Here is a 12,500-nt window from a genome sequence, read left to right on the forward strand (position 1 = left end):
CATATCACAGACTAAAATACATGAAATATGTTACAATTTAAAATATATTAAAACTAAAAAAATAAAACAATTTGAAATAAAATTATCTTTACAAAAAAATAAAACATTTTGAGACATTTGCCTGTCCCAAACATGTAAAAAAGAAACACCAGACAAATAGAAACTGCACTGTGTTACAGCACATAGAAGATGGCTCAGCAAAGTTAGTTACATGTCTGTCCAGTAATACTAATGATACACCCTGTTTATTTATTTTGTAGCGACAGATGGCCTTAAACGCCACACTCACGTGACGCTTCTTGAGAGAGATAGGTGAGAACGTGCATCTGCAGACTTTTAACGAGGGACCATGAAGGCGTCATGTGACAGGCTAGTTAGCTAGCCTGGAGGTGATGCTGCCAGTGCTGGCAGCTGCGACAGTGTTTTGCTGCTATCAACCTTGTTAATCTCGTTATATTCTTCATCACAGCGGGTCATCCCCACTGTGCACTTAAACGTGCACTAGTTCTGCATAAGCACCTGCAGCTCTCTCCTTATTTTACTGACGTTCTCACTGATCACACAGCTGTTTACATGCGTTTCTGAACGAACGGCTAGCTAGTTATTAGCATAGCTTGCTGTTAGCGACCATGGATGTTCTCTCTCTCCCTCTCGGTAAGATGTAACTTTGCTGCGCATAACATTACTTATTTGCGGGAGTCCATGGGAGAAGTCTCCCGCTAGTATTGGTGCCCAGTGTGATGGCAGAGAAACGTGTGTTTGCTGCGTCGCGTGTAACGTTAGTTTAGAGGAGGCTCTCACACACTCAAAAAGACGTGAAAAAAATAAAATAATCGCACACTTTTGCGGTTATGTAATCGCACGTGCTGACATCGCGATTGCGATTGCGATTTGATTAATCGTGCAGCACTAGTTTACACCTGTACTTTCAAGTGGTCAAGAACAATCTGATGACAGAATACGCATGTTAATGCCAGGTGTAAATGGCCTCTATGGAGAACTACACACATCAGATTAATATACTCTTTACTGTGCTGTGGATTTATGATGAAGAAAATGATTTTCTCCATATTCTTTTGTTTAGATATTTTATTTTCATTTTTTTATAGAACAATATAGAACAGGGATACTCAACTTGCTTTGCCCGGGGGCCACTTTCGTGAAATGATAGAAGGCCAGGGGCCAGTTAACTCATTGAGTGCCAGCCACTTTTGGAGAACGGACGCTCCCAGTGCCAGAGTTTTCAGAGCGTTTTCAGTGATTTCTCGAGGCCCACAGAATATTGTGTGATATTACTATGTAAACACCGAACACGCACAAAGAACGAACTGGCTCTATTGTATCATCAGCAAAAAAAAGTTTATTGATACCATTTTCCGTTCTTTAGTTATGAGCCGGAGAAGATAGGTCGTTTTGAGCAAATACAGGCGTTTCAAATTATTAGCTGAGATATTCCGCCTTTTGTGAAATGCAGCATTTCAAGTACATTAGTCTGAGTCTGAAGATAATATTTTCTGATGTAGTGACGTGGTGTAGTTGTGTGATGCCCTGCGTGCCCCACCCCCCTCTCCCCCCCTCCCCTCCTCAGCTGCAAACTCCTCCCCACACTACACAGCCTCACGCACCCACTCTATTTTCGGAGTGCTCCGTTTGTGTGTGCCGGGCGGCTCCCAGCGCGATAGGGAAGAGCCAAACCGGACTGCTGAATGGTTTGGCGTCGGGTGCTGCTTTTCTGGCGGCTAACCGTGTGGAGAAACTATACAGACAGACAGACAGAGACAGAGGGGCTCAGTTGTGTGCGCGGATTGACTCCTGTTCGCAGCCAATGTCAGCTCCAGACAGAGCAATCTATATGGCTCTGGCTGCAGCACGCATCGGTTTCTCTTTGATCACGGCTTTTTCCTCCTGTTTCTCAGGACCTGTCTCTAATCTGGAGAGCACTGTCGCCACCTAATGGGTTTGTAAAATAGGTTATAGACCTCCAATAGCTACAATATTTGTACAGGAGATGCAGAAGGCTTTGATCGACGTCCCACCGTCAAAAAACGCATTGGACATCGAAAGACGTCCTTGGCACTCTACGTCACTATTTAATTGGACGTCGAAAGACGTCCATGGCACTCAATGAGTTAATAAACAAACAATATACATTTTTCTGTAGCGGATTGTAGATTTAGTCTGACAATGTTGTGCACACCGGATAGTTAGTTAGGTTAAGTTAGTTAGGTTAAGTACATACATAAGTGCCTGGGTAGCGAGCAGATGGCGGTATTTGACAATTTAGCAGCTAAATCATAGATTATTGAAAGATATTCCAGACTGAAATGCTATAACAGAAGTGGAGTAATTGGCCAGAATGACATGAACATTTGGACACTTATTCAGCTGGTATCTTACATGTTGCGTTCAGGTGCACTGTAAAAAAAAAAAAAATTCAATTCCATCGCAGGCCACACAGGGGCCGCAAGGTGAGTATCACTGATTGTAAGCCATCAGTCCCCCCTAGCCTCACCCCGAGTCTCTCCATCTGTACTACAGAGATCCTGTCCATCAGCCACACCTGGAAAGAAGGTGAAGAGGAGGACTTCCATTCCTTCAGAATGAGTCTTTTGGCGACAGTGGTCCCCAGTGTCAGAGATTGTGTGCACAGTTGTAGGGACGTTCAGAGAGGACTCCGAGCAGCCGAAGATGGTGAGTTCCGCCTCCGGCTGTAGGGTTATTTTGGAGGCCTTAGAGTACCAATCAAATATTTTGGCCCAGAATCCCGTTAATGAAGAGCAGAACCAGAAGGCATGAGATAGTGTGCCCTCTGACACCGGTCACAGAGTGGCGAGACAGAAGGGAAGATCCTGTGCAATTTATGCTTGGAGTAGTGAAGACGGTGAGCGACTTTAAATTGGATCAGCTGAGCAGAGTTGTACCACAGACAGACTCTGCCGGTGGAAAGCCAGGCCGGAGGCATTATGGATTGGGGACACTCCCTTTTCTACTGTTAAAAGGTGTTTCCACTAATGGGTATTTTTGGGAAGAGAAACATAAAAATGGTGCTCGGTGCTTTAGGGCACTTTCAGTTTGGACCACAACCCGTTGAGTTGTGGAAGCTTACGAGCTGCAGAGCTGCTCTCTGGTGAACATCTCATCCATGAGGAAATGCATCTCCTGCAGAGGAAGTCCTCCGCTCGCAGGAACAGCTGTGATCCATGTTGTGGATCCACATGTGCCTCACTCACCTGGGCAGGGGAAGAAGACAGCCTGACCCCCTAAATGACCCTATTTTGCTGCAGCGCCATCCACTGGCCACTGCATGTCACTACACTGATATTTCTGTAGCGTGGTGGTCCTCCTACCTGGGCTCAGCTCCACCAGGTAAGGCAGCTTCTCGGGGGGCAGGGAGGTGCCCTCCTTCCCCCGCAGAGCCTTGTCCTCCTTCCTGCCCTTCCTCCCCTGGTAGTCTGGTGGCCTTTTCTTCAGCTGGAACACCAGTGCTCCTGACACACACACACACACACACACACACACACACACACACACACACACACACACACACACACACACACACACACACACACACGCACACACGCACACACACAGAGACACACACACACACAGAGACACACACACACAGAGACAGAGACACACGCACACACACACACACGCACACACACACACACACAGTGACCTTTATGTGGAATAGCACCATCTTCAGGACATTGTGATCAGAAGATGTGCTGGAGAAGTTGCAGGAAATATAGATGGTTTTCACAGAAATGTGTTGCTAGCGGGCAGTTTGAAAGCGAGCTTATTTCCTGTCAGCTGTTGTTCTAGCAAACGCTGCAACAGGAAGTGAGCTGGGGGCGATTTAGAATGTTTATGTTGTACAACTCAAAAAATGTATTGTACATATTGTACATAATGATATCCAGCACCACCACCAGCATATGGAAGGAAAGGAGGGCTTCGGCGTTCCTTAAAGTGAAAAAATGCTTACAGAAGGTGCTCTTTGGATGTTGGGGAAGGCATAGAGTTCATAGTTTGCAACTAGCCCTGAAGAAGGCCCTATATATGGCCGAAACATGTTGGCTGTTTTATTCTGTTCTATGAAGAACTAGCCTTATATTAAAGCTTTTTAATGAAGAAGAGTGCCTTGGAACCTTTTTGATGAACCACCACCAGCATATTGAATAATGTGGATAGCAGAAGATGGAGCAAATTAGAACAGTGGTTCCCAAAGTGGGGGTCACGGGATGATTTCCAGAGTGTGTGAAATTGGCCTAAAGGATGTGTGAAAAACGTGTTTTTAACCATAATTGTTACGTTTTGTTTGTTTTGTTTATGAATTTCTAATGTGCGCACAAACGTTTGTATGCTTCAACCACCTCCGGGGATAGTGGGGGGTCGCGAGCCTCTGGCACCGTTATATTGGGGGTGGCGGGCTGAAAAGTTTGGGAACCCTTGAATGAGAAAACACTGTGATTTAGGTTCACCACTTTCTACAAAATACACAGCTTTTCAATCATAAAAGGGACATACAGAGAGTTGAAACGACCATGAGGCACCAGGAGGGGGCAGCAGATACCAGGAGAGAGAGAGAAAGAGAGAGAGACAGACAGTTTGTGTGTGTGTGTGTGTGTGTGTGTGTGTGTGTGTGTGTGTGTGTGTGTGTGTGTGTGTGTGTGTGTGCGTGCGTGCGTGCGTGTGTGTTACCTCTGTCAGCAGGCCAGTCCCTGAAGATCTGCAGCGGACAGTCGGTGTCGTCTAGAATGACATCCTTGCCCGACTTGTCATCTTGCTGCACGAGAAACAAGACAGACAACACATCAGTCACTTAACAGGCAACCACACACACACACACGGTGATACTGTATTCACCTTATTCTTTGCCCACACATGGACGCTTACAAAATAAAACAACCCGTAATATCTTAATTTTATGTAGAATGCAGAGGACATGTAACTGTTTAGTTAAACTTGCATTCCAGGAATATTGTGATCTAAAGATGACGTTACTTTTTCGTCCTGAAACCCACATAGGTTGCGCCAGGCGTAACCTATGTGCGATTCGAAATAACGCATCCGAGATAGAAAACGTTATGAATATAGCCACGTTATAAACAACAAACTAACGCTGGTGATCTGTATGGAAACAGTGTTACTCGAAATGGTTAAAAGTTATATCAATTTGGTCATTCAGTGGCATTTTACTGCCATATAACATAACTAACTAGTGGCTAATATTAGCCACAGTAAGCAACTAGCGCTGAACCGGAAGAACAAATACATTTGTGTTGAACGCGGAAGAGAGAAAAAGTGGGCGTGGTGAATAAGGTATTAATTAATACACAGGACAAGATGTTACTATCCCTTGTGCCAAAATCCGAGGAAAAAGACATTTAGAAGCCCAATCCAGAATAAACAAGCTAACAGGCTAACAAACTAATAAACAAGACACAAATCACCAGTTACCTACCCTAGCCAACAGCAGTATGAAGCATGTCATTGGGGTTTTCAAGTGGGCACCTTCCTTCACCGACGTTTCGTTAAGTTAGGCCCACGACACCTCAAGAAGGCTTAACGGTGTAATCCAGCGTCCTGGAAACACCCCCTCCATGCTACCACCGCACAACTGCATATTACCTCACTATCTAAGCCTAGCTATCCAGGTCGGTTCGGTATGACATTCCTGACTACACCACCACTGTCAATGATTCAGCCCTGTTGATGCGGACCGTTAATCATGACCAACAACAAACAATCCCTAACTACACCACCACTGTCAATGATTCAGCCCTGTTGATGCGGACCGTTAATCATGACCAACAACAAACAATCCCTAACTACACCACCACCGTCAATGATTCAGCCCTGTTGATGCGGACCGTTAATCATGACCAACAACAAACAATCAATCTGACCTTAGCGAGCTCCCCAGCTAGCATGTTTCCTCCTTATCCACAGCCATTCACTTGCTCGTTCTGCTGCCTGAGACATGTTGCTAACCGCAAGTTTCAGGCTCCGTCCCCGAATGCCCAACTCAGTTAGTAAGGCAATAACGGACTTTGCCACAAAACCACGGCAGCCCACCTCTACAGGCCGCACTCGAGCCCTCCAACCTCGCTGCTCTGCCTCTGCTGCCATTTCAGCATACCTAGCTTTCTTGCGCTCATAAGCCTCCTCAACTCGATCTTCGGACTGTGAGTTCGATAAAATAAACTCTCTTCTCTACCTCAGACCACAGTAACAAGTCCGGACGTAGCCGGGTGCTAACTATATATGCTGGGATGACTAGCTGTTCATTCAAGTCAACCCTCATTTCCCAGGCTCCACCTACACTTAGCTGCCCTAACTTGTGCCTGACCTTAATTGGTCTAATCTTTTCTCCCTCACGTACACATTTGATCTGTCTAGTCTCTTTGCTAGCAACTAGAGAATTTACTTCTAGCCGCTTTTCCTCAACTGCAGCTGCCAAACATTTCAACACCTGGTTGTGACGCCAGGTGTATCGCCCCTGGGAGAGACTGACCTTACACCCCGACAGTATATGCCTCAATGTACATACACTAGAACACAACGGGCAGGCACCATCCTCGCCCAACCACTGATTTAAGTTCTGGGGAGATGGCAGGTGAATATAATGAAATGTGAATGTTCCTCAGTTGTCTTGAAATGGTACTTTTGTTGTGTTTCTTTTGTTCTTTTTCAGACCCGCCCCCTTTCTCCCCAATTATATTTGGGGTCCTTTACACGAGGACAGTCTCTGGAAGAAACGACACAATAGCGTTTCCTTCACACCTTTTCCTTCACACCTTCTCCCTGTTTACATGAGCGCTGTTGAATTTTTAAAACGCCGTAATGTACATGCCAGGTCACTAGGTGGCAGTGTGATCACCTTATTCTTTGCCCATACAAGGACGCTTCTGCATGATGTCATTTCGTAATCGTCTTTCCAGTTTTTAAACGCGGAAGTAGAGTACGCCTACCGCAGTCATTTAGACTTGCCAAAAAGCTGTTTTCAAGCAAAAAAAACCCCCAAACTGTTTTAAAGTTTTAATATTTGTCGGGTGAGAACGTAACATATATGTGACCAGTTTATCAGAATAACGCCTATTTGAAATCTTTAAAGGAGAATTTCGGTTTTTTCGAACCTGGAGCCATCTCCTGCCATTAATTATGATTTGTCCACTCACCTGGCGATCCCCGCGGCGTATCTGGGCGTCCTAGCGTTGTTTTGATATCAATAGCGTCCAAGTCAGTCGTAAAGTGGAGTTGATTTGGGGCCAAGTGTGAGCCTGTATTTCCTGCATCTAAATAGCTATTTTTCTTCCCTTTTTCGCCAAATATCGCCAGAATCTGATCCGTCAACATCCACCATAGTGATATTTCACCCCAGGCTGTTTCCTGGAGTGCACAGGGATCAAATTACCTCAAACGTGATCTAGGTCACCAAGTCTCGTGAAGTCCCGCGATACTTTCCTGTCGACTGGCCAAATACAGACAGGACGCTTTGCGGTCGTGGTTTTAGCGTAACCTATGTGGGGTTTGGCATAACCTTCATTATTTCGAATCCCACATAGGGGGGGGATTATAAGAAGAAAGAAAGGAGAAGATGTGCCGATAGTGCTGCATGCAAATTGGAAATTGAGTTTGAGAGGTCACAGTGACCTTGACCTTTGACCACCAAAATCGATGTTTGAGGCAAATTTGATGAAATTCCATCAAGGCATTCCTCAGATATCACGTTAAACATCGGACGTACGGACGTACGGACGGACAACCCGGATCCATCCTCCGGCCTGGCTATCGCCGGCTATTGCCTTTATGATTGCTGTTACAGTCACATCAATTCACTCATTAACATTTTCCTAAACAAACATGGCTGCCTCACATTTTGCTTCAATGTAACATGATGTAATGCAGCCATGTTTGTTGAGGAAAATGTTCAAATGCAACAGCATCACGTTCAGGGTCCACCGGTCAAATGGCTCGTGTGAATGTTCATATTTTACCGTTGTTTTTCTGGCTGCTGACTGAGTGAAGCAAATCTACTAGACGCTTGCATGTTTGAGCAGCATTTGGCTGCTGGCTGGAGCTTCACGTTGAGCATTTAATTTGTTAGTCAGAAAGTGAGAAGCACCTGATGAAAATAAAACATGATTTCTAAGTCATTGTTATGGTAAAGTAACTCTTGACGTGGTTAAGAACCGCCCCCCCTGAGACAAAACAAAATGTGTGACAAACATATGAAATGACCAACCACAGACTTCCTTATTTGTGTGACGCAACTTGTGGGCGGGTACACTTTGAACGATGCACCAATGGCACGCAGAGCCAGACTCTCGTAGCAGCCCAGCCAATCAGAGGCTTGAGACAGAGCCGCAGCTTTTCCTGCTGCCAAACCTGGAAATACTGACTTGTGATTCAGACCACGTGAGACTAGAGTGTGTGTGTGTGTGTGTGCGTGTGCGTGTGTGTGTGTGTGTGTGTGTGTGTGTGCGTGTGTGTGTGAGTGTGTGTGCGTGTGTGTGTGTGTGTGTGTTGTTAGGATAGGAGGAGATAGGGGGCGTAGCAGGAGGTGTTACCCGGGCCAGGCAGTACTCTCGGGGGTTCTCCTTCTCCAGGCCGTACTTCTCCAGCACCTCCACCACAGCCAGGTCGGCCATGTCTGTGGTGGACAGCAGGATGGTCTTATAGGGGATGTTGGGCTTCAGACTGTCCGCATAGATCCGCAGAGTGCCCCCTACAGGACGGTACAGAAAACACACAATTGTATTACACATTTGAGCCTCGCAACAAACCCGCAAATGAATTTCCAATGGAAGCCTAGATCAATTACCATGTAGCTTAAATAAGAATTTATTCCATATTTCACCAGAGGAGTCTGAGCTCAGGTTCCATATGGGATTTATATCTACATCATGTTTTTGTTTGTTTGTTGTATACCAACTTATTGTACGGCAATTTAATATACATAATGTGCCATCTGTCAGAACGGCTGAATCAGTGCCCATCTTAAAGACACATCTATTTAGGTTATATCTGGACCCTTCTTGAACTAACCTTTCCTCTTACCCGTCTTAAACAAACATCAACAAATGAGACTTATTCCTTTTGAAAGTCTTACCTGATGACTGTGATTCAGTTTGTTTGACTATTGTTGATCAAATGTACTATTGTAAGTCGCTTTTGGATAAAAGCATCTGCTAAAATGATGTAATTAATGTACATGTGCACCACCTTTGCCTATTTAGTTGGCCCTAATCACCTAATTAAAAAATCAGTGAGGTCACCTGCAGGGGTGCTCAGCTCTTTAACCTTCATAGCTGTGTTCACCTGCAGGGTGTTCAGCTCTTTACCCTTCATAGCTGTGTTCACCTGCAGGGTGTTCAGCTCTTTACCCTTCATAGCTGTGTTCACCTGCAGGGTGTTCAGCTCTTTACCCTTCATAGCTGTGTTCACCTGCAGGGTGCTCAGCTCTTTACCCTTCATAGCTGTGTTCACCTGCAGGGTGTTCAGCTCTTTACCCTTCATAGCTGTGTTCACCTGCAGGGTGTTCAGCTCTTTACCCTTCATAGCTGTGTTCACCTGCAGGGTGTTCAGCTCTTTACCCTTCATAGCTGTGTTCACCTGCAGGGTGTTCAGCTCTTTACCCTTCATAGCTGTGTTCACCTGCAGGGTGCTCAGCTCTTTACCCTTCATAGCTGTGTTCATCTGCATGGTGCTCAGCTCTTTAGCCTTCATAGCTGTGTTCACCTGCAGGGTGCTCAGCTCTTTACCCTTCATAGCTGTGTTCATCTGCATGGTGCTCAGCTCTTTAGCCTTCATAGCTGAGGTCACCTGCATGGTGCTCAGCTCTTTACCCTTCATAGCTGTGTTCACCTGCATGGTGCTCAGCTCTTTACCCTTCATAGCTGTGTTCACCTGCAGGGTGCTCAGCTCTTTACCCTTCATAGCTGTGTTCACCTGCAGGGTGCTCAGCTATTTACCCTTCATAGCTGTGTTCATCTGCATGGTGCTCAGCTCTTTAGCCTTCATAGCTGTGTTCACCTGCAGGGTGCTCAGCTCTTTAGCCTTTATAGCTGTGTTCACCTGCAGGGTGCTCAGCTCTTTACCCTTCATAGCTGTGTTCACCTGCAGGGTGCTCAGCTCTTTAGCCTTCATAGCTGTGTTCATCTGCAGGGTGCTCAGCTATTTACCCTTCATAGCTGTGTTCATCTGCAGGGTGCTCAGCTCTTTAGCCTTCATAGCTGTGTTCACCTGCAGGGTGCTCAGCTCTTTAGCCTTTATAGCCAAAATAATTGAAAAGGTTGTTTACCTACAACTCAATAGATTCCTAACCTCAAATGATCTCCTAGATAAACTCCAATCAGGCTTTCGCCCCCATCACAGCACTGAAACCGCGCTTACTAAAGTCATAAATGACATCAGAATGAACACAGACTCAGGCAAAAATTTGATTCTAGTGCTACTGGATCTTAGCGCTGCATTTGACACTGTTGACCACTCAATTTTATTGGACAGACTGGAAAACTGGGTTGGGCTATCGGGTACGGTCCTCCAGTGGTTCAAGTCCTATCTTCAAGACAGGAAGTACTTCGTCTCCATTGGCAATTACACATCTGACCTAACTAGGATGACTTGTGGGGTGCCTCAAGGATCCATTATGGGGCCCATTCTCTTCAACCTTTATATGCTCCCTCTAGGCCTAATTATGCAAAAAAACAAAGTAGCCTATCATAACTATGCAGACGACACTCAGTTGTATATAACTCTTTCCTCAGCTGACTATGCCCCCATAGAAACATTGTGCCAGTGCATTGATCAAATAAATAACTGGATGTGCCAGAATTTCCTACAGCTAAACAAAGACAAAACTGAGGTGATCGTGTTTGGCCCCAAAGAACAAAGGCTTAAAATCACTGTACGCCTTGAGTCTCTATCCCTGAAGCCTAAGGACCAAGTCAAAAATATTGGAGTTATTATTGATTCCGATCTCAACTTTAACTCCCACATTAAGTCAATTAGAAAATCTGCTTTTTATCATCTTAAAAATATAGCAATAATTAGGGGATACATGTCCAGACAGGATCTAGAAAAACTAATTCACGCCTTCATTTATAGTAGGTTAGACTACTGCAATAGCCTTTTTTCTGGTCTCTCCAAAAAAGAACTTAGGCAACTTCAACTCATTCAGAATGCTGCTGCTAGAGTTCTAACGAAGACTAAGAAAGCTGATCATATCACTCCAGTTCTTAAGTCCTTACACTGGTTGCTAGTGTGTCAGAGAATAGATTTTAAAATACTGTTATTAGTCTATAAATCACTTAATGGCCTAGGCCATTAAGTGATTTTAAGGTTTTGCTGTGATGCTTTTAAATGTCCATCTTACTCTTACTTACTTATTTTCCTGTCAACCATTTTATGTGAAGCACTTTGAATTGCCTCTGTGTATGAAATGTGCTATACAAATAAACTTGACTTGACTTGACTTGACTTCATAGCTGAGGTCACCTGCAGGGTGCTCAGCTCTTTAGCCTTCATAGCTGAGGTCACCTGCAGGGTGCTCAGCTCTTTAGCCTTCATAGCTGAGGTCACCTGCAGGGTGTTCAGCTCTTTACCCTTCATAGCTGTGTTCACCTGCAGGGTGCTCAGCTCTTTACCCTTCATAGCTGTGTTCACCTGCAGGGTGCTCAGCTCTTTACCCTTCATAGCTGTGTTGCTCACTGACTCACAGAGAGACTTGCCATTCTTTTAATAGGAGGATGCATACGACTTACTGTACTTGGCTGGCAGTTGTAACTGTACCATGTGTATATGGATATTGTAACTGTACGATGTGTATATGGATATTGTAACTGTACCATGTGTATATGGATATTGTAACTGTACCATGTGTATATGGATATTGTAACTGGACCATGTGTATATGCATATTGTAACTGTACCATGTGTATATGGATATTGTAACTGGACCATGTGTATATGGATATTGTAACTGGACCATGTGTATATGGATATTGTAACTGTACCATGTGTATATGGATATTGTAACTGGACCATGTGTATATGGATATTGTAACTGGACCATGTGTAACTGTACCATGTGTATATAGATATTGTAACTGGACCATGTGTATATGGATATTGTAACTGTACCATGTGTATATGGATATTGTAACTGTACCATGTGTATATGGATATTGTAACTGGACCATGTGTATATGGATATTGTAACTGTACCATGTGTATATGGATATTGTAACTAGGGCTGGGTATCGAGTTTCGATACTTACTTGGCACCGAAATGAAAACATCGATACTAAGGGGTATCGAAGCCTCCCTTGTCAATCGATACCAATTTTCGATACCAAAACAAAACAGTGTCATTGAGCCTATAAGCATGCGACATGCTTGCACACCACGCTCTAATACGGCTGGTGATTGGCTGTCATGTAGAAGCATGCAGGGAAAGTTACGCCCACTTTAGCCGGTGTGTGTTTGTTGAG

The 12,500-nt window shown here is 44.7% G+C and overlaps 1 protein-coding gene across 5 annotated transcripts in view; it reads right to left on the reverse strand.

The window, feature by feature from the left end:
- Positions 1-12,500, reverse strand: part of afdna (afadin, adherens junction formation factor a) — a gene marked incomplete at its 5' end in the record, with an annotated part of 255,668 nt that overhangs the window by 148,432 nt on the left and 94,736 nt on the right. For all 5 annotated transcript variants that reach the window (XM_083643598.1, XM_083643599.1, XM_083643601.1 and 2 more), the window contains 3 exons: positions 3,348-3,488; positions 4,705-4,789; positions 8,577-8,734. In XM_083643598.1, coding sequence (XP_083499724.1) covers positions 3,348-3,488; positions 4,705-4,789; positions 8,577-8,734 — 384 coding nt within the window. The remainder of the gene's footprint in view (positions 1-3,347; positions 3,489-4,704; positions 4,790-8,576; positions 8,735-12,500) is intronic.

The sequence above is a fragment of the Poromitra crassiceps genome (assembly GCF_964638095.1).
Source record: "Poromitra crassiceps genome assembly, chromosome: 9".
Lineage (NCBI taxonomy): Eukaryota > Metazoa > Chordata > Actinopteri > Beryciformes > Melamphaidae > Poromitra > Poromitra crassiceps.